General features: G+C 33.8%; 3 protein-coding genes, 2 long non-coding RNA genes and 1 other non-coding gene across 9 annotated transcripts; 2 read left to right on the plus strand and 4 right to left on the minus strand.

Annotated features, from left to right (window-relative positions):
* Window positions 1–322: 322 nt before the first annotated feature.
* On the minus strand, window positions 323–1,251 carry LOC130499155 (uncharacterized). The gene is made up of 2 exons (XR_008938016.1): window positions 926–1,251; window positions 323–763 (listed from the first exon to the last, which is right to left on the minus strand). It is a non-coding gene; the product is annotated as an uncharacterized LOC130499155 (long non-coding RNA).
* A 7,363-nt stretch (window positions 1,252–8,614) lies between these two features.
* LOC108823710 (organic cation/carnitine transporter 2) lies at window positions 8,615–10,491 on the plus strand. The gene is given in 2 exon segments (XM_018596981.2): window positions 8,615–10,222; window positions 10,224–10,491. Coding segments are annotated over 2 exon segments (1,566 nt in total). The 5' UTR covers window positions 8,615–8,818; the 3' UTR covers window positions 10,386–10,491.
* Window positions 10,492–10,850: 359 nt separating this feature from the next.
* LOC130499594 (uncharacterized) lies at window positions 10,851–11,974 on the plus strand. The gene is made up of 3 exons (XR_008938491.1): window positions 10,851–11,570; window positions 11,656–11,771; window positions 11,868–11,974. It is a non-coding gene; the product is annotated as an uncharacterized LOC130499594 (long non-coding RNA).
* On the minus strand, window positions 11,968–13,893 carry LOC108822404 (metacaspase-5). The gene is made up of 2 exons (XM_018595476.2): window positions 13,456–13,893; window positions 11,968–13,047 (listed from the first exon to the last, which is right to left on the minus strand). The coding sequence occupies exons 1-2, from the start codon at window positions 13,799–13,801 to the stop codon at window positions 12,107–12,109; spliced, it is 1,287 nt and encodes a 428-aa protein (XP_018450978.1). The 5' UTR covers window positions 13,802–13,893; the 3' UTR covers window positions 11,968–12,106.
* Window positions 13,894–14,980: 1,087 nt separating this feature from the next.
* On the minus strand, window positions 14,981–15,052 carry TRNAK-UUU (transfer RNA lysine (anticodon UUU)). The gene has a single exon. It is a non-coding gene; the product is annotated as a tRNA-Lys (tRNA).
* A 107-nt stretch (window positions 15,053–15,159) lies between these two features.
* On the minus strand, window positions 15,160–17,971 carry LOC108825697 (YTH domain-containing protein ECT2). 4 transcript variants are annotated; one of them, XM_018599055.2, is made up of 9 exons: window positions 17,822–17,961; window positions 17,626–17,697; window positions 17,387–17,457; window positions 17,126–17,275; window positions 16,689–17,036; window positions 16,225–16,578; window positions 15,740–15,952; window positions 15,528–15,674; window positions 15,160–15,419 (listed from the first exon to the last, which is right to left on the minus strand). In XM_018599055.2, the coding sequence occupies exons 3-9, from the start codon at window positions 17,444–17,446 to the stop codon at window positions 15,315–15,317; spliced, it is 1,377 nt and encodes a 458-aa protein (XP_018454557.1). In that variant the 5' UTR covers window positions 17,447–17,457; window positions 17,626–17,697; window positions 17,822–17,961; the 3' UTR covers window positions 15,160–15,314. The 4 variants fall into 4 exon arrangements, with proteins under 4 accessions (XP_018454557.1, XP_018454564.1, XP_018454542.1 ...); XM_018599062.2 differs by lacking the exon at window positions 17,626–17,697 and having other exon boundaries at window positions 15,160–15,416; window positions 17,822–17,971; XM_018599040.2 differs by lacking the exon at window positions 17,626–17,697 and having other exon boundaries at window positions 17,822–17,971.
* Between the last annotated feature and the right edge of the window lie 2,097 nt (window positions 17,972–20,068).

Raw genomic sequence — 20,068 nt, forward strand, 5'->3', positions numbered from 1 at the left:
CATTTCCTTGTAAAGTAGCGAGACAACCATTTCCTCGTAAAAACGAAGTAAAGATTTCGTCGTAAGTTCCTCGCCGCATTTCCTCGTAAAATCCTCGCGGGCTTTCCTCGTAGAAACCACACGATGCATTCGTCGTTACTTACACGTAATTTCCTTGAAAAGAAATCCTCGTAAATTTGATGTAACTTCCTTGAAATATATTCCTCGTAAACTCCACGTAGATTCCTTGAAAAGCTTTTCTCGTAAATACCTCGTAAAATATTCCTCGTAAATTCCTCGGTTAGCTTTCAACGTAAATAACTCGTATAATGCGAATTTTCGAATTAATAAATAATATTGATAAATTTAATAATTATTAATTTAATTTAGTAAAAATATTTATATATTTGTGGTTTATAAATAAATTTTAAATAAAATTCAAATGCAACAAAATATTTTATATATAAATAAGTTTTGGATTTTATAATACATAAACCGAAAAAAAACTAAGGCCCGTTCATCGCCTCGTAGAATTCCTTGCTCCTCCTCGTAACATCCTCCTCGTCATGTGTGCCCGATGACTCGCCTGGAATGGGATTTTGTTGTTCCATGTTCCTCAACAAAGTTTCTCATTCCGGATTTGTGGCCGCTATAACGTCGATGAAGGCCTCGAATCCACTCACACGGAACCGCCGGCACCTGAAGAAGAACCTGGAGGGTCTAACTGACTACCAGGCTCACCGAACATGTCTCAGTAGTGAGCAGTAAGCATGTTCTTGCGAACCTGCAAAAATATATTTTTTGAGTTTATAATCATCAATAATAAAAAATCTATCATCAATAATTTAAAAATCTATCTAACGAACATAAATTCCATAAACCTATCTAAATTCCCTAAACTAACCACCTAATATACTAAACTAATTATGGGGAGCGAGGAAATTACCATTTCGAAGGAGAGAGAAATGGGAGAGGAGTTGGAGAGAAAATGGGGAGGAATTGGAGAGGAAGTTGGGACGAATGGAGAGTGTGAGGTTTGGGTTGTATATATAACTTACGAAGGCGTCGCAATTTCCTTGTAGCTTTACGAGGAATTAATGAGGCCCGTCTTTTATTTCCTCGTAAAATCCTCGTAAACTTACGAGGAAATTGCGAGGCCCGTCCCAAATCCAACGACGAATAAGCGAGGCCCGTCTTTCTGGTCCTCGTAAATGCCTCGTAAATTACGAGTTTTTAACGAGGTAAATTTCTAAACCTCTAAAATCAGAAACCCCAAACCCCAAACCCTAAACCCCATCTTTCTTATATTCTACTTCATATATTACAAACATATCTTCCTTTTAACCTCAATATCTTCTTAACATTTCAAAACTCAAAATTTAAAATCACAATTCTTTAACTTCTAATATCAATCTCTTCTTTCTAATATAACTTTATACAAAATCAAATTATTTATTTAAATTTTCTATTTTGCAACAAAAATATAATCTTTTGAAGATTTGAAAATATAATCTTCTTAACATTTCAAAACTCAAATTTTAAAACCAAAATTCTTTAACTTCTAATATCAATCTCTTCTTTCTAATATAAACTTATACAAAATCAAATTATTTATTTTTCAACAAAAATATAATCTTTTGAATATTTGAAAATATAATCTTTTCAAAATTATAAAATTATTAATGGGGTTTGGAGTTTGGGATTTAGACAAAATAGAAGAAAGATGGGGTTTGGGGTTTATGGTTTAGGGGTTTAGACAAAATATCTCGTTAAAACCTCGTAAACCCACGAGGAAATTACGAGGAAATAAAAGACGGACCTCGGTAATTCCACGTAAGCTTACGAGGCATTTACGACGATTTCGTAAGAGTCTTACGTGGAATTAACGAGGCTCACATTTTTTTTCGTCGTTATTTCCTCGTTAACTACGAGGAATTAACGAGGTATGCTTTCTAAACGCCTAAAATCTAAAACCCCAAACCACAAACACCATCTTTCTTATCTTCTACTCTTCATTCCAAATTTCAAAACTCAAAATTTAAAACCACAATTCTTTAACTTCTAATATCAATTTCTTCTTTCTAATATAAACTTATACAAAATCAAATTATTTATTTTGCAAAAAAAATATAATCTTTTGAAGATTTGAAAATATAATCTTTTGAGAATTATAAAATTATTAATGGGGTTTGGAGTTTGGGATTTAGACAAAATAGAAGAAAGATGGGGTTTGGGGTTTAGGGTTTAGGGGTTTAGACAAAATATCTCGTTAAAACCTCGTAAACCTACGAGGAAATTACGAGGAAATAAAAGACGGGTCTCGGTAATTCCACGTAAGCTTACGAGGCCTTTACGACGATTTCATCTTACGTGGAATTAACGAGGCTCACATTTTTTTCGTCGTTATTTCCTCGTTAACTACGAGGAATCAACGAGGTATGATTTCTAAACGCCTAAAATCTAAAACCCCAAACCACAAACACCATCTTTCTTATCTTCTACTCTTCATTCCAAATTTCAAAACTCAAAATTTAAAACCACAATTCTTTAACTTCTAATATAAATCTCTTCTTTCTAATATAAACTTATACAAAATCAAATTATTTATTTCGCAACAAAAATATAATCTTTTGAAGATTTGAAAATATAATCTTTTGAAAATGATAAAATATAATCTTTTGAAAATTATAAAATTATTAATGGGGTTTGGAGTTTGGGCTTTAGACAAAATAGAAGAAAGATGGGGTTTGGGGTTTAGGGTTTAGGGGTTTAGACAAAATATCTCGTTAAAACCTCGTAAACCCACGAGGAAATTACGAGGAAATAAATGACGGGCCTCGGTAATTCCACGTAAGCTTACGAGGCCTTTACGACGATTTCGTCTTACGTGGAATTAACGAGGCTCGCATTTGCTTTTTTTTTATTTTCGTCGTTATTTCCTCGTTAACTACGAGGAATTAACGAGGTATGCTTTCTAAACGCCTAAAATCTAAAACCCCAAACCACAAACACCATCTTTCTTATCTTCTACTCTTCATTCCAAATTTTAAAACTCAAAATTTAAAACCACAATTCTTTAACTTCTAATATCAATCTCTTCTTTCTAATATAAACTTATACAAAATCAAATTATTTATTTTGCAAAAAAAATACAATCTTTTGAAGATTTGAAAATATAATCTTTTGAAAATTATAAAATTATTAATGGGGTTTGGAGTTTGGGATTTAGACAAAATAGAAGAAAGATGGGATTTGGGGTTTAGGGTTTAGGGGTTTAGACAAAATATCTCGTTAAAACCTCGTAAACCCACGAGGAAATTACGAGGAAATAAACGATGTTGGTGTGTTTAAAATCTAAAACCCCAAACCACAAATACCATCTTTCTTATCTTCTACTCTTCATTCCAAACCTCAAACCTCAATATTGGTGTGTTTAAAATGATGTTGAAACTTCCATATTTATATTGAACTTTTGTGAGGAATTTGTGAGGAATAGGTAGGTAGCAAAAACAAATGTGCTTTAGTATTCCTCGTTAAAATCACGTAAAACATTTCCTCGTAAAGAAGACGCGAATTTACGTTGTGTTTACGAGGAAACTCTATTTCTTCATTTCCTCGTAAAGATGATGCAAGCTTTACGTGGTTTTAACGAGGAAAGAGAATTTCCTCGTTAAAACCACGTAACTTTACGTTGTTTTAATGAGGAAATGTTTTCTTCGTTACTTTACGAGGAAATAACGACGTTTTGTTCTTTCTTTGTAATTTCTTCGTAAAGTCGACGTAATTTTACGAGGATTTTATTTCCTCGTTAATTTTTCTCGCCAAAATGTTGTTTTCTTGTAGTGGTGACTTCCTAATTGCAACTAGTTTCTTGTTTTTTTTGTCGGTCAGCTAGTTTTCTAGCTTAAGTGGTTAACTTTTTTTATTACTTAATATGTTTATAACTTAGATAAGGAAAAACTTCATGGCCACAGTATTTTTCTGGTGTTTTATTTGAAGTTTGCTAAAAAAAAATCAAATAAAACACCAGGAAAACTGGTGTCCTAATTTCCTGAAAATAGATAATCATATATGTATACTTTTTTATTGACAAACTAAGGATTTAAACATGGAGTTTGAGGTGCAAGTGATGGTACCAAACCAGTTTAACCATACATCTTTCATATTTATCAAAATTTCGTCACTTCGTTAAGGAAAAGAGAATACCATAAAACTACAATAGCTTTTACGCAAATGTTCTTTGTCAAAAAAAAAAGGCTATTATCGTAAATGTTTTTCCGTTATCTGTTTTATCAAATATTTTACATTTGCTATAACACTGTTTAATTTATCTTCGTGACAAAAAAAAAAATCTTCGAACTCTATTGAGATCGGTGGAAACATGCAAGTCAACTCAAACCAGATCGTTTTCTTCTAGCTGCTTCGTCTCACTTCCTCAATTTTGTAAGTATTTTGTGTGTGTTTAAAAAGAATTTACGTGTCGAGTCTCCGCATCGATCATACTGATATGACTTGTCTGGCCACGTTACGATTGTGCCAAATGGGTTTAGTATGATTATTATCTGCGCATCCCCGCGAGCTTTTTTTATTTTATAATTATTTGATATAGAAATAACTAATGTAATTTTGTTCATATATACTGGAAAATATTTTTTTATGAATAATATAAATATCAAAGGATATTAGAAGTTTTGTGTATGTTTTCATATTTGAATTTTAGAATACAACTGTTTAGGAATGAATATTTCAAAACTGTTAAAAGTTTGTTAAAATTTTGGATCATGTATATATTACATCTAGTATATGACTAAACAATTATGTTTCCGATAATATTTGAACTTTTCCCTCCGATATATCATTTTTTATAATTTATATGTCGTTATAGTGTTTTAAACTTTCTTTTTCAGTAATCAATGATAATGATCAAGCATAGTATTAGACGGAACAAAAACAACACCATTGAGTGCAAGAATCTATTTAACGGAAACATGATAATGTCTTAGTTTCGTAACGAAGATGCTAAAATAACTGCAAGAGATTGACGTTTATCAGAGTGTAGATGTGTTTGGAAGTTTTTTTGGTTCAGTTTAACTAAAGATTTATTAATATTTTTATATGAAGTCTGTGTTTCAAATTCTACAAAAACATAATTATGTAAATTAATAGAGAAAATTTTACAAAAATCTGCAACATAATATAAAATAATACTGTCAATTGTGGATTTGTTAAAAAAATTCAAGTGGTGCAATCAAATGTAAATATTCATAAGAATCATAGAAGGAAATAGAATTATCAACTGTACAATTGTTTGTAATATCTTTTATAATTTATAATAACATAATTATCTAGTATTAAAAATACTTTTGTTTTACATGGATGTAGATGTTATTTATAAATGCATAATGTTCTGGGATTTAGTTCCAAACAGAAAAAGATATCTTGATCTTAATATATATATATATATATATATATATATATATATATATGCATGTAACATTGGTTAAGTATAAAAATACATTTAATAAAATTTGTAAAGATGGTCCAACCTAAAAGAAATCACACATAAAAAAGCTGTGATTTCTAGAAATATATTTATAAGATTCAGTAATTACTGTTTTAATCCACTTATTAAGATATTTGAATGAGATAAATTCAGATTAGGATATTCTATAAATTAGTTGTGAAAAAAAGAAATTTTAAATATCAAAATATATCCATACTTTACATTTTCCAGCATAATAATTTGATTTCACATTTCGTTTGAAGTTTCTTTTTGTATGTTGTAATTACTCAGGTGAATTTGAAAAATTCTAACGAGGTCAATTACAATTTTTTGAAGTGAAGTTTTTTAATTTTATTTTCGGGCCAACAGTCCATTATATCAAGGGATCAAACATAATCGAAAACCCATTTATAAAACTAATTTAATGTGTTTAATAGAAATGGTGCTAGTGTATATTTTAAATTTCTTGTAATAAAATATGGAATCAATTTTCGAATTTTAAGGCTAGTCCAACCTAAAAAAATCACATACGAAACATGATGTATACTTCTCTTTAATGTCTATATATTTTATGGCTAATGAAGCAGATTTTTCTTCCACATCAATCAAACGGATTGTAGTCAAAAGTTTTGATTTAGTTTTGTTTATTTATTTGGTTTGATTTAGTCAAAAAATTGTTTTGATTTAGTTTTGAATAGAAAAAAAGCTTGAAAAATGAACTTGTGGATATGATGAGTCTCGCTAGGCCTGAGCACAGATCGGATATCCAGATTTTTGAAAGTACTTGTGATTTGCTTCGAATATTACGGATATCAATTTTCGATTTGTTTTGTTTCAAAAAAATATTAATATTCGGAAAAATGAATATTCGGAAAATAAATAAATATTTACGAACACTTACGAATATCTCATTTGTTTTGATTAATACAAATAATCTTAACAATTTGATACAAATTTGTTTTGTAAAATATTTTTTTGCATGATATAAAAGATAAAAATTAAAAAAAGTAGCGAATCTACATGTAATAATTTTCATGTAACTAAAAATTATAATAACACAAAACTTAAGAAAAAATTATAATTTTCATAAATGTTTTCTCTTCCTTTTATGTAATAATTTTATATAAGTAATAATGTGAATATAATATGTCAAATCATATGTTAGAATAATAATTATATAATTTTATACATTTAGAATTTTAAATATAATCAAGATATACATGTATTTATATATTGACGGATTGGATCGGATGTTCGCTTCTCAAAATTTTAATATTTGTGATTTATTTCAATTTTAACGGATATTGGATTTTATTATTTACTTTGCTTCGAAAGCCTATAGATATCCAAAATTTTCGGATTGAATAACAACAAATAACAAATCGAATCAAATTTAACGGATAAAATGCTTATCTAAGTGTGTGGCAAACCCTGCTTTGCTTACATATTCTAGTCACAAACGATGAAAACTGTACTGTATACAAATAATAATATAGTCAATGACTATCCCTTTTATGTTCTTCTATAGTAAGTGAATACGACGCAATATAGACAGTAATTCAAAAGTTTTTGTTTTTAGAAAAATCTAGCAAAGAAAAAACTGTTATGTTTGACCAGAAAAAAACTGTTTTGATATAGGGGCGGAAAAATTATCCATATAATTTGATTTGATCCGTTATTTGTATCGATCTGATCCAAAAATCCGAATATCCGTAATTTTACGAATCAAAGCAAATACTAAAATTCAATATCTATTAAATAAGGAACAAATCACAAATACTCATTTAAAAAACGAATATCTAATCTGATCTGTAATGTACATATGCATATATATGTATATATAAAATCATATATAATTTAATATCTCTATATAGATTTTTACTTATTTTATCCACTAAAATAATTATTTGATCATTAAATTTTTAAAAGTACTTAGTTTTAAAATAATTTGTAATGAAATATTATTATTTCATATTATTTTTTTTCTTTTAATTTATTTGAAAAATGAGTTTTTGTTATTTTTTATCGGATCATTTCGGATATTCACTGATTTTTCAGATATCCATAACACCAGATATCCAAAATATCAAAAATCAGATTGGATCAAAAAGTCGATTATTCGTATAGAACGGATCGATTCACGGATATCTTTAAAATTTCAGATATTCGCTCCGTGTCCACCCTTATTGATACACTATCTTGTTCTTTGCATTGTTTTAAGTACAAGTTGGTATTAGTTTGTTTCGCACATGTGTCTCGTGATCTCAACCAACCCAGCCTATTGTCTAACAGTAACAGGCTACACTTTCCTTCCAAACTGGTTAACTTGCACTAACTTTACAGCGTGGCATTGTATTTTATTAAGTAATAATACAAGCGTAAGTCAGAATAAGATACACTCTTGTTTTGATGGATTTATAAGATAGATTCATAGTAATGTCCAGGCTCCAGATTTAGTATACACAGAAAAATCACACCAACATAACCAATGATTAAACGGCTAAAATATATAGAAAACTTAAAACGTTTGCATATATCATCTAAAACCTCTAAAAATTGAACATAAAAAAAAAACTTCTTATTTGACGTATAAATTACTTAGGCAAGTAGTTTGACTGAAAGTTTATTAATATTTCAAGCAATTTATTAATTAATTATGCTGAACACTAACGATGAACTTACAAAAAAAAAATCAGTATGGTATAATTAAAATCAGTTAGGTGTGAATCTTGGTACGAGAATTCCAATTAGTGTGTTAAACTTAATTCTCATAAAATATATAAAATTATTGATTATAAATGAACTGTATCATTATGTTTTTCTTTATTGTAGAAAAATTAAGTTCTAAACTTATCTGCTGTGATTCTTTTTGTTGTAATTTTGTAAAAACTATTTTTTCTAAGAATAAGCTCTTCACATATATTTTTTTTTCTAAAAGTTTTTACTGTAAGATTTTTTAAAGAAATAAAAACTTGATTGATTGACATAGTTCTAGACTAAACTTTAGTGTCTAGAACATCTATACATGAAGCATGATGTATACTTAGTATATTCACATATAAATAATGTGTATATCCGATTATTTCAGCAAATTTGAATTTAATCAAATATAAGCAAGTTTTGAAAAAAAAAATCAAATGTAAGCATGTATTCGTAGAAAATTTTATAAACAAATTAATTTAATAATTTTATAACCATGTAGAAAAGTCAACACAATGTTCTGTAATAAAAGCAGACGAAAGACTCGCCGTTCGAGAAGCTGCTTCACAAGACAAAAGAAGAAAGAAAGAGAAAAAAACAGAGAGAGAGAGAGAGAAATAAAAAAACTCGTCCAACATGGCTGAACCAACTCAGCCGCTTCTGAACGATTCAAACTCGCCACCTCCTCCTAGATCTCTGGACGACACCATCGAGAGATACATTGGAAGCTTCGGGTGGGCCCAGTTTCTCCAAGCCACTTTAGTCTCATTCTCCGGAGTTTTCGACGCTCAACAGACATTCATCTCCGTCTTCACAGACTTCGAACCCAAGTGGCACTGCACCACCACCACCGACTCGTTCTGTCACGACTCCATCTCCAACATCTGCATCCTCCCCAAAACCTCATGGTCCTGGGACTCCCCTCCTTACGTCTCCGTCATCTCCGAATGGGGTCTCCAATGCTCGGGCTCGTTCGTCAAGGGCTTGCCGGAGAGTTCCTTCTTCGTCGGGTGTTTATTCGGAGGCTTGATTCTCTCCACGTTAGCAGATTCTTCGCTCGGTCGGAAAAACATGTTGTTTCTCTCCTGTCTCTTGATGTCGATATCAACGATGCTAACGGTTTTCTCTCCGAACATTTGGGTTTACGCTTTTCTCCGGTTCGTCAACGGGTTCGGTCGAGCGACGATCGGGACGTGTGCGCTTGTCCTCTCGACGGAGCTTGTCGGGAAGAGATGGAGAGGACGTGTCGGGATCATGAGCTTCTTTGGATTCATGCTTGGCTTCTTGTCTCTCCCTGCGATGGCTTATCTCAATAGAGGGAACTCGTGGAGGATTCTCTACATCTGGACTTCGGTTCCGACCATAATCTACTGTGTTCTTGTTCGGTATTTCGTCTGTGAGTCTCCGAGGTGGCTGTTCGTTAGAGGCCGTAGAGAAGAAGCCATTTCGATTCTCAAAAGAGTCGCTTCGATTCCGTCGAGTGATGGTACCGTGAGCTTCTCGAGCTTACCATCTCAGGAGGAGGAGGAAGAGGAGAAGCCTAGCGTTAACATCTACACGGCCATGAAGGTGTTGGTGGAGAAGAGATGGGCGCTAAGGAGATTAACCGCGGTTATGGCGGTTGCGTTTGGGATTGGTTTGGTCTACTACGGGATGCCTTTAGCGTTATCGAATCTCGATTTCAACGTTTATATGAGTACAGCGTTTAACGCGTTGATGGATTTGCCAGCGAACCTCATAACGCTTTTATTTGTGGATAAACTCAGCAGGAGAAACGCACTCATCGGGTTTACGGCCTTAGGCGGTGTTTCCAGCGTTCTCATATTCGCGTTACAGAATATGAGAATGGGAAACTGCGGGGCGTTACATCTGGTATTAGAGCTGGTATCTTACTTTTGCGCGTGTTCGGCTTTTAACATTGAGATGATATACACAATCGAGTTGTTTCCGACATGCGTGAGGAACTCGGCAATCGCAATGACTAGACAGGCATTGGTGCTTGGCGGTGTTTTCAGCCCGATTATGGTTGCGGCTGGTCGGAAAAAACGGGTTTTGGTCGTTCGGGTTGTTCGGTTTAGCTATAGGTTTGCTTGGTTTGTTTGCGGTCACATTGCCAGAGACTAGGGGGAGTGATCTATGCGACACTATGGACGAAGAAGAGTGCAAAGATCAGCGGGGAAACAATGATAGTGTGATTGCATGATATGATGAAGAATTTTGAGTGAATGTAATGTGGATTTAATTATTATCACATCACTGTTGTTTAATGTATAATCTAACTTTAATGTTAATGGAAGATTTGCGAGCTATTCGAAATGCTTTTCTATAATATTCGTTCCAGCTTCCAGTCCTTGTTGGTGGTAGTTGGCTGTGTTAGTAATAGTGAATGCGAAGAACACAAACCATACATTGTCGGACGATTATTGGTAGTGGTAGATATGCTTTCATTGGTTTTAAATGTCGAAATTTATTGTATTAAAAATGTATTTTCATATGTCAACTTAATTTAGAAATACCCAAGATATAAGAAATTGTACGTTTTGTTATTATTATGAATTCGAGTGTTCTTTACGTATATTTGTTGCATATGTATTCATAAACAGGGTAGCTTTCATATGTAATAAAATTAATCTCTATATAATGTCATTACAAAAAATAGAGCAGAGTACACACTTAGCTTAGCTACGGTTCTAGAGTGACTCAGCTGCTCTTGCCGGCCAACAGCTAGCTTTCGACAAAGTTCCATCGAAAACCCGAGACAATCTCATCCTCTAATGGTTTTATTAGTTACATACTTATTAGTTGAAGTAAAGGAGAGTCTCTCATCATCAGTGTTGTGTCCACCAACCGTTTTCAAACCTGCTGTTTAGGGTCCCCCTTCATTGGTTCATATCCTGATTTTAGTATATTCTTAGGAATATCAGTTTCAGGATCTCAAGTGAAGCATCTTTATAGGTTTATTCGTCCCTTTAACATTTCTATCGCCCTTATTGTTGTAATCTTAGTTTATTGACTAGCAGTTGAGTGTACCTCCGGTTGTAATCGTTTTAAATCCGTTCGGTATTTAGTTTAAAATGTCTTTCGTGACCAAAAAGTATTTAGTTTAAAATGTCTTTCGTGACCCAAAAAAAGGCAGAGCACACCACCACCAAATAACCCCTTTTCTTCAGGCAGAAAAATAGATGAGTGTTTCAAGTTTTATGCCTTGTCGCTCATAACTGTTGATGTAGCATTGTGAATTAATGATATGAGTTTGTATGTGAGGTACAGTGTATGCACGGACCTAAGTGTAAGCTGCAAAGTTGGAAGAAGAATACAGGAAGTAAACGTTATGGGTGGCCTCATTCTTCCCATCTGGGGATCCATTGAGAAAGCTCTTTCCAAACAAGTAATCCCTTTGCAAAATTTCTCTAGTACTCTCTCTTTAGTGTTGGCGAGGAGAAAACTTAAAAGTGTATTCATTTTCTGTGCAGGCACGTCAAAGCCACAAGAGAATTCGAGTTATACGCACAGAAACTACTGCTGATAATCAGCGAATAGTATAGGCCTCTCTATCCCTCCCTAATGGCTGTCGAAACTGTATTACAAGGTATTATTACAAAACCTTTTTCATGTAGTTTCCATCTTGAGTAGCTCTTGAATGATTTCTTTGGCGACTGATTTGTGTCGCTTTGTATTCTTGCAGGTTTAGACCAAAAGCAGTACTTCTTGTCCTATTTGTACAAAATCAGGAAGTAAAAAAATTATTTTCAGAAATCATAGTTTCCAGAAATTATATTTGAGGATTTTAATGAAATAAGAACATTTTATAAATATAACAATGAACACTTGACACTAAATCAAAGTTATAATAACATAACAACAAAGAAATCACATAACTTATTCAACACGAAACTCAAAATACTTTTTTTTGAGTTACAACCCTTAACAAATAAACGGAGCATTCACATACTTATCGCTGCAATACAGCCCAGGTCGTTGATCGTATCCCTGTTTCTTAAGAAGCTTTCTTGCTTTCATAACAAGTTCCTTGTATGTAATCTCACCCTTTGCCTCCCCAAGTATGATCTGCACAGCGTTACTAAATGCTCCATAAGCCAGTTCAGGCTTACCCACAGGACTTGCATCAGCAGATGTTTGATCGGTTTGACAACCACTTAACAGAATACCATTATCAGCAAGAGAACCACTGCGTGCACCTGCATAGACCTCTTGCTTTCTCTCCACGTGTGTCTTCATCGCAGGTTTCACGTACTCTTCATCATCGTTCAGCTTGTGTTCAAGAAACTCTTGAGCTAGCTTCCCAACCATTCCCAATATCCCACCTTCACTTTTACCTTCTTGTAGCTTCGTTAGAAGCACTTTCATGAACTTCTTTACCTTTGGAGATGCATCTTCTCCAAACACGTTGAAAAGTGTTGGTCTGATTTTACCAACTTCGATGTCATTGTTCCCTGTGTCATGCTTGAGGATGTCTATTAGGGTTTGTAGAGGCAGAGATTTGTTCACAACATGGACTTCTTCACCATTGTCTAGTTCAACCTCTTTAGCTTTGGCTTCTTCTTTCTCCTCTTTGTGGTGAGGAATGTGGATCCCTTGAGATTCAAATGCTTCTTCTACAGCCTCAAGCACCAAACCTTTGATTCCAAATCTGGAAGAGGTTCCAGAGTCTTTCTTTGTCTTCTTCTTATCCTTCTTATCCTTTTTATCCTTCTTATCATTTTTATCCTTCTTATCCTTCTTTGTGCTCTCTCCTATCTGCTCCTTAGCTTCATCTATAAGACCACCACTGTGACAAGAGTCTGATATAATTGTAATTTGTGCATCTTTTGGCACCTTCTCTACAAGCTCCCTGAACTCATCATCTGAGAATAGAATCACCACATAAGTATAATCATATGAAAAAATCTTGAGATGATAAATTGCATTTGATTTTTTAACGATTAGGACTAGGTCATTAGACCTGTACATCACTTAGGCCAAGACTCAAACCATGTAATATTTTAACCAAATGAAAACATCAAAGCATGTTTCAATTCATCAAGATTCCAACCTCGGATTGAATCTGAAATCCTACAGAATCTATTCTTTTAAACATCTTCAAATAAATTCGAGATTTACTTTAATCCCAACAAAGATAATTATTATGGATCTAACTATTATTCCTCAACCTATAACCAATCGAAGTGGTAATAAAAGGCTATATTTTCATCAAGACAGGATAAAATCATCATCAAGACAGGATAAAGTCAAAGTCAACTTAACTCACTTACCGGTAATAAGATTCATATCGCAAGGAACAATACATTCATCATAACCAGTATCATCATCTTCCCCTGTCTCAGCCGGCAACCTCGTCCCATGTCCACTGTAATGAACGACGAGAACATCACCCGATCTAGCCGACTCAACTAGATTCAACAGCGCACGTCTGATGTTCTTGCCGGTAGGTTTGGTGGAAGAGTTGTCCGTATCGATCAGCTCAGTGATGTTATTCTCGGAGAAACCGAACCGATCGACTAGGCATTTGTGCATCCGCTTAACATCGTTGACGCAGCCTCGTAGCTCCGCCTTGGTTCCAGGGTAGTTGATTCCGATCAATACTGCTTTCTTCGCCATTATTGATGATACCTCAAAAGGTTTGCTTTCACAGAATAATAATATTGTCTTTGATTTTGATCGTGAGCTGTTACACCTTGTCCTTCTTCACCTTTTATACTAACGTTTAGTACTTTGTTTCTGGTCAAAATAATGTTTATTGCTATTAAATTAAAGAAGCCTTTAATAACGTTGCCAAAAATTAAGTAGAAGATACCTTTTTGACAAAAAAATAAATTTGAAGAAGATACCTTTTATAGAATAGTTTTCTCTTAATGCTAGCTTATTACGCTATTAGAAACTAAAAATTATAAAAATATTATACAAACAAATATTAAACCAATAATTTTATTTGTATAACAAAAATTATGTCTACCTGCACCACTTTAAATCTTCCTATGAAAATTCACGTATATATATGATGAAAAACTCGTTTTTTCACCTGACGAAATCTAAATTTATGGTATAAAAGATTTATATATCATTTCCATGTATATTCTGTTTCGTAAATTATTCATATTGTAATACACTTAATTATACCACATTTGACTATATTCTAGTTAGGTCTAATTCTAGTTCAAATGTCCTAAACGCCACCAATATTGGTCTAACCGTTTAGAGAAGAAAAAAGAAAACGTGTATGGCTTTGTTCTTTCTTCCAAACAAAAAGCTTTAAACGTACAAACATTGTATAGATTGTGAGAAATAGAGTTTGTCAAGACTTTTACGCATCTGCTTAATTGTTAGAAATAAATAATTAGGAACTGACTTGGCTTGTTGTTGTTGTGTACACCCTCTCTTGTAGGCACAAGCAATCCCATGTTATATCATAGATCAATTATTATTATCGCGCATGTTTAAACACGTTACGAATTCCTTGTCAAAAAAAAAAAGTTTGGTTTCTTGTTACACAAGTCAGGTTTTAACAGAAAAAATCCGGAAAAGTATAGGATAACCCAACAAATTACAGCTTAAGAATGTATGAGAATCATGTGAATCAACAACCAATGCACAAAGACAAAACAGAAGCTTTTATACATTTTTCAAATTCACTTACAGTAACACAGCAAAACACCACACACACAGCAAAGCACCACACACACACAAAATAATATTCACGTGGGAACCATGTAACGTTGTAATTAGTAAGTGGTAACAATAGTGAAAAAACGAAGATCACTTAAAAAAAAAATATAAAGTCGCCGTCTGTGGGGATCGAACCCACGGCCACGGGATTAAAAGTCACGCGCTCTACCACTGAGCTAAGACGGCTTAACGATTAGAGTATCATAACAAGGTATAACAACTAAATTTAAGCCAGTACGTTGAAGGTGACATTGAAGAGAGAACTCATTTCATGTATAATCCTTTTTCTAACATTTTTATTGTCCTCAAGTTTCACTATAAAAATCAAATTCTTACATTGCCAGTGATTACAAATTTGAAAACACACAAAACAACAAAACAATAGAACAAGAAGCCACTCAGTTGTAATAAAATCCAAACCAAACCAACACACAACAGCTTCTTCTAGTTAGCTCACAGTTCCTGTTAAGTTTGTGTTTCCCTCTTTCACTATATTTGATATCTCCATTGATTTGAAGTCAGCAACCAAGTTGTCTTCTTCTTCTTCTTTCTTCTGTAATCAAATACATTAAAGAGAGAGGTCATGTTCCTCATGAGAATAACATACATAGTACGAGAAAATGGATGATTGGGAGATCTAAAGAGGAGAGAGAATCAGTACCTTCATCTGAACCGGATGTAACCTTAGCTTCTTCTGTATCATTACCTTCTCTCTGTTTTCATAAAAATCGAAATCATCTAATATAGATGTCTTTGCTGCATAGTTCTTGAAGATATCCAACACTTCATTCCCTTGAGGCAACCTCACCTATATATATTAAGGAAACACTATGAGATGAGTTGTTCTTGATCCACTAAAGATTGTGTGCTTACCTCTTGTGTGTCTCTGCTATTTGTTACAGGCTTGTTCTCATTGTTCTCTAGTATTATATGCCTTAGCTGTGGATTTGGAACATCTTTGATTATGTGCCACTTGACAGGAAAATAGCCAGTCCACTTATCTTGCTGCCAAAACTCCATGCTCTTCTCATAATCCACTCTCCCAGTCATCTCAGCTACACCACAAAACTGACCACTCGCATTCACCTAAGTACAACAATACCGATCAGAGACCATCAAGAGATGTCTCAAAAATGAATAAATGATGCTCATTCCGTTTCATAATATATCATGTTTTAGAAGATTTTTGGGGTTTTTAAATATAAAATCTTTTGAGTTTTCTATGTTTAATTTTATTGAAAACTGTTATACCAATTACATTTTATAATTTTTAATATATATTTTAATGATGTTTTTAGATAAAAGTAGGTTTCTTAATTTTGGTATGTATATGAAACATAGAGAGTATGCTGCTTTACCGAGAAGAAGAGGAAGACCGGGCACGTTCCACCTTTCTCTGCAATCTTCTTTTGAAATTCTTGATATGCATTGTCTAACTTCTTGTTCCCGTTGAGAGTGCTAGACCAAACATTGTACTTGATGCTCTTGTGAATGTCGTCTTCGCTATAAGATTTTATCACAAAGAACATTGCTTCTTCATACTTGGTCTGAAAGCTAGGGAGGTTATACTGATCCCTTTTTATCACAGAATCTACACCCTTGCTTCTTCCATTCCCTTCAACATCCAACAAACAAGACTCACATTCTCCTTCCCTACTATTACCATTATCTTTGTTTAAAGCTCCAGACTTTGGGAGTCGAGCATAGTTGTTCTGTAATTCATATAAGACCAACAAAACAACAAAGAAAAATATCAGTCAAGTCTTCTCAGTATATGTGAAAAGATAGAAGAAGAAGAAGAATAAAGGAAGGACCATGTTACTTTTTGCGGTGTTTTAGGCCTATCTCCCATGCCATAAGAAGTCTTGTTCTTTGAGTAATAACTGCTGTGGTTATGACTTGAAGAAGATATGTTTTGTTTCAAAGGCTGGTTACTTGAAGCAACACCATACACATACTTGTCTCCAATAGGGTCCCATACATAGGTAGGAAATGAAACATTTCCATAACTGTATTGGTTTTGATAATACCCTTGAGCTGCATACATGGGTGAATGAAGTGCCTGGCTTGTTACACCGATCGGGCTTATAGGCATATAAGTTGGACTAACATCATAAGATTGGAACCCTGGCATCATGTAAATTAAAGATCCATCTTCACCTTGCATAACCTTCAAATAAAGACCAAGAAAATGATCAGTTAAAAAGCTCGATTCATCGAGTAAATTAATCCTTGATTCGCAAGAAACTTAGGAGTTACCGGGTACTCATAACCATAGTATCCATGATCATTTGATTCTCCAACTGAACCATCAGGACCTGGATAGTAGAATCCATAGTAGCCACCATAAGGACAAGGCAGGCCTTGATATGTCTCAAGAGTTTCATAATATGGCCCTGATTGTCTCTTCTAGACCCCCAAAACCAAAACAAACAAGTACACAAAGACATAAAATGTTAATTAACAGAGAAGATATACTGTTCCCAAGAGATTACACAAAAGAAGATAGAAATGTTTTACCATGGAAGTGGTGGAGGCAGTGACCTTGGCTAGAGGATCCACTTTAAGGCTCTTCACCATATCTTCAGTGACTGAAACATATGAAACAAACGTTTTCTGAGATATCTTCTTAGGAACCAATCAATATACAGAGTATATGCATGTATAGAACAGACACAAACATTAGTAATCCTTAGTTTCTTATCGAAGTGACGAGAAAAGTTTGAAACGTGAACAGATGTCTGAAGACTTAGTCGTACCGATAAAAACTAACCACTAGACGTGACCGATATATATATATACTTTTTGTTTTCTTCTTTTTGAAGATAAGACTGCTGAGTCGAATCACAAGAAACAAAGCAAAAGTTAATGACTCATAAGAACAAGAACAACATAGCTTCACACGTGTGTGTGCGTACGTGCTAAAGAGAGATGATGAGATAATCATTTTTTTACCTGAAAACAAAGTACAGATACGGAACAGAGAAAAACAGAGAGATGATGAAGTTATAGAGAGAAGGGTACTACTGGTTGTTGAAGAAGAAAGAAGAACAGAGAGTTCTTTTGTCCTTTTTCTCTATTTTTTTTCTGTTTGTTATCTTCTTATTTATTTTAGTTGAAAATATATATAGTTAAAAAATGGTTGAGAAAAGGTGATGGTGAAGAATTGTCCACGTCATGGAATCACGAGAACACTGGCCGTTTGATTACGCTACAGACGAAACTAGAACATGTTTTATCGCCAACTTTTCCATCTGGAACCTATTCTTACACAACTCTCTTCAAAGTGCTCTTTTAAAAAAAAAGATTTCAAAGTGCTCTTAAAAGGTTATAAAAATAAAGAAAGAAATACGAATCTTAATATGGCATTAGCTAACACAATTATTTTAACTATTTCCCATATGAATAAATATTCTATGAAAAAAAAAAGTTAGGACCAATTCTCATGGTCGGGAAAATGATAAAATGCATAGAATATGGTTTTGAAAAAAAAAGAATATGATATTAGATAGTTGAAAAAAGAAGAAGAAAGAAATAATGGATTTGACACTGTCTCTCTCCATGTATGATGTATCCTTCAATCCGAGCAATACCACAAATAAGATGCTGCTGGGTCATTCTAAAAAAAAAATACCACAAATAAAATTATTATTGTTCTCCGGTGTGGGTTCCGTTGGTGAAAGGTTTCGTTGCTGGTCGTCGTACACGTTTCTGCAGATTCGTTTACAGTTCGTGTGCAAGGTGAGTTTGATTTAAGTCTTGGCTCCTTTAGCGACTGGGCCGGCTCTCTGAATCTCTCCTCCGCCGGCGAGCATGTCTCCTCTTCCGACATCTAGGTTACCCTGCCGGCTTGGTTACCAAACGTCGCTTTTGGCCATATCGCTCCAAGGTTACCCGGGTGTGCTCCGCCTGAGCTAGAGGTCTCGGGACCTCAGACTCTGATGTGAATTTGTTTCCATAGAGTCAAGATTAGGCGTTCTTTGCTAGTGAGTGATGCTTTAGTTAGCTCCTCTTCCCTCCTTGGTTGATTGATTAGGCGTTGCTTGTGAGTCATGGTTCGATGTGCAGGTTTAATCGAGTATGGCAGTGGAGATTCTTAGTTTTCTTGTAGTTTTGGGCTGTACTTTGCGACTGGAGGAGGTAGTAAGACCCGGGAGGTGGTGATGCTGCTCCTTTCTCTTAACCGGCTTAGAGGACGAGTGCGGTTAGGTTAGTTGAGCGCTATTAAGCACCCGTGGTTAGTGTTGTCCTAACTTTGCTGGAATTTGGTTTCGGTTCTTGCCCAGCTCGGATTTTGAGGTGGGTCCTTGAGCGGGCTTGTCTCTGTTTCTATAAGGAAGGTAATTATTCAGGCAGCCGGATGAAACAGCTTCCTGTTCGTGTCGTGCTCTCGATCTCTTGTCTTCTGGGTCTCTCCATCCTTGCCTATATCGGTTTGATCTCCCACCTGACTTATCAAGATTATATCGTTCCTTGTTGTCCTGTTCGCTTCCAAGCAGAACGGCTTCAGTGTCGATTGTGTTTGATTACATGTTTTTTAGACTTTTTTGCCGTGTAATCAAGTTTAAAGGTCATACAGTTTGTTTTAAACATCTTGTAAACCTAAACATTCATTTTCATAATGATATTTACCATTTAGCAAAAAAAAAAAAGATACTACAAATAAGAAAAATAAACACAAAATGCTTCATTTTATTTTCATTCACAAAATGACATGAGCCTCAAGCATTTTTTGGTACTATGTACATTATTAATTTATTAATTGTTTGTATGGAAACAAAGTTTAATATATCTTCAATGAAATGTATGAACAATTATTCAATTATAGCATTTTGAAGATTTTTTTAGACATGTAATACTTTTGATATAATTAATAATTCATTTATTCCACCTATAAAATAGACAAAATGGTATGTAGTATAGTATACGGATTATTCCTTTACCTATAATTTACATTAATTATGTATAATCGATTTTATTATCCAAACCACTCTAGATAGTTATCTTTGTTTTTCTCTTTGACATCAAAAGATAGTTATCTTTGTTAAGACTGTAGATTGGGATCCCCTGCTCTTGATATGGTTCCATTATTGGAAACTTATAATGTTTTTCTTTTGTTGTTGGTAAAATGCACTACTGGAATTCTTTAAAAATTTGTATCATTAGGTGTTAACTGGCCCATTCGTATATATAATTGTATAC

This window comes from Raphanus sativus, chromosome 2 (assembly GCF_000801105.2).
Source record: "Raphanus sativus cultivar WK10039 chromosome 2, ASM80110v3, whole genome shotgun sequence".
NCBI classification, from domain to species: domain Eukaryota; kingdom Viridiplantae; phylum Streptophyta; class Magnoliopsida; order Brassicales; family Brassicaceae; genus Raphanus; species Raphanus sativus.

Bases quoted from the DNA above. Each gene is read 5' to 3' on its own strand.
- LOC108822404 (XM_018595476.2), bottom strand. From the start codon at position 13,801: ATGGCGAAGAAAGCAGTATTGATCGGAATCAACTACCCTGGAACCAAG. The intron at 13,048-13,455 runs GTAAGTGAGTTA...TTCTATTCTCAG, and splicing joins CGATATGAATCTTATTACCG to ATGATGAGTTCAGGGAGCTT.
- LOC108825697 (XM_018599040.2), bottom strand. From the start codon at position 17,446: ATGGTGAAGAGCCTTAAAGTGGATCCTCTAGCCAAGGTCACTGCCTCC. The intron at 16,579-16,688 runs GTAACATGGTCC...TATGAATTACAG, and splicing joins GGCCTAAAACACCGCAAAAA to AACAACTATGCTCGACTCCC. The intron at 15,953-16,224 runs GTAAAGCAGCAT...TGTTGTACTTAG, and splicing joins CGGTCTTCCTCTTCTTCTCG to GTGAATGCGAGTGGTCAGTT.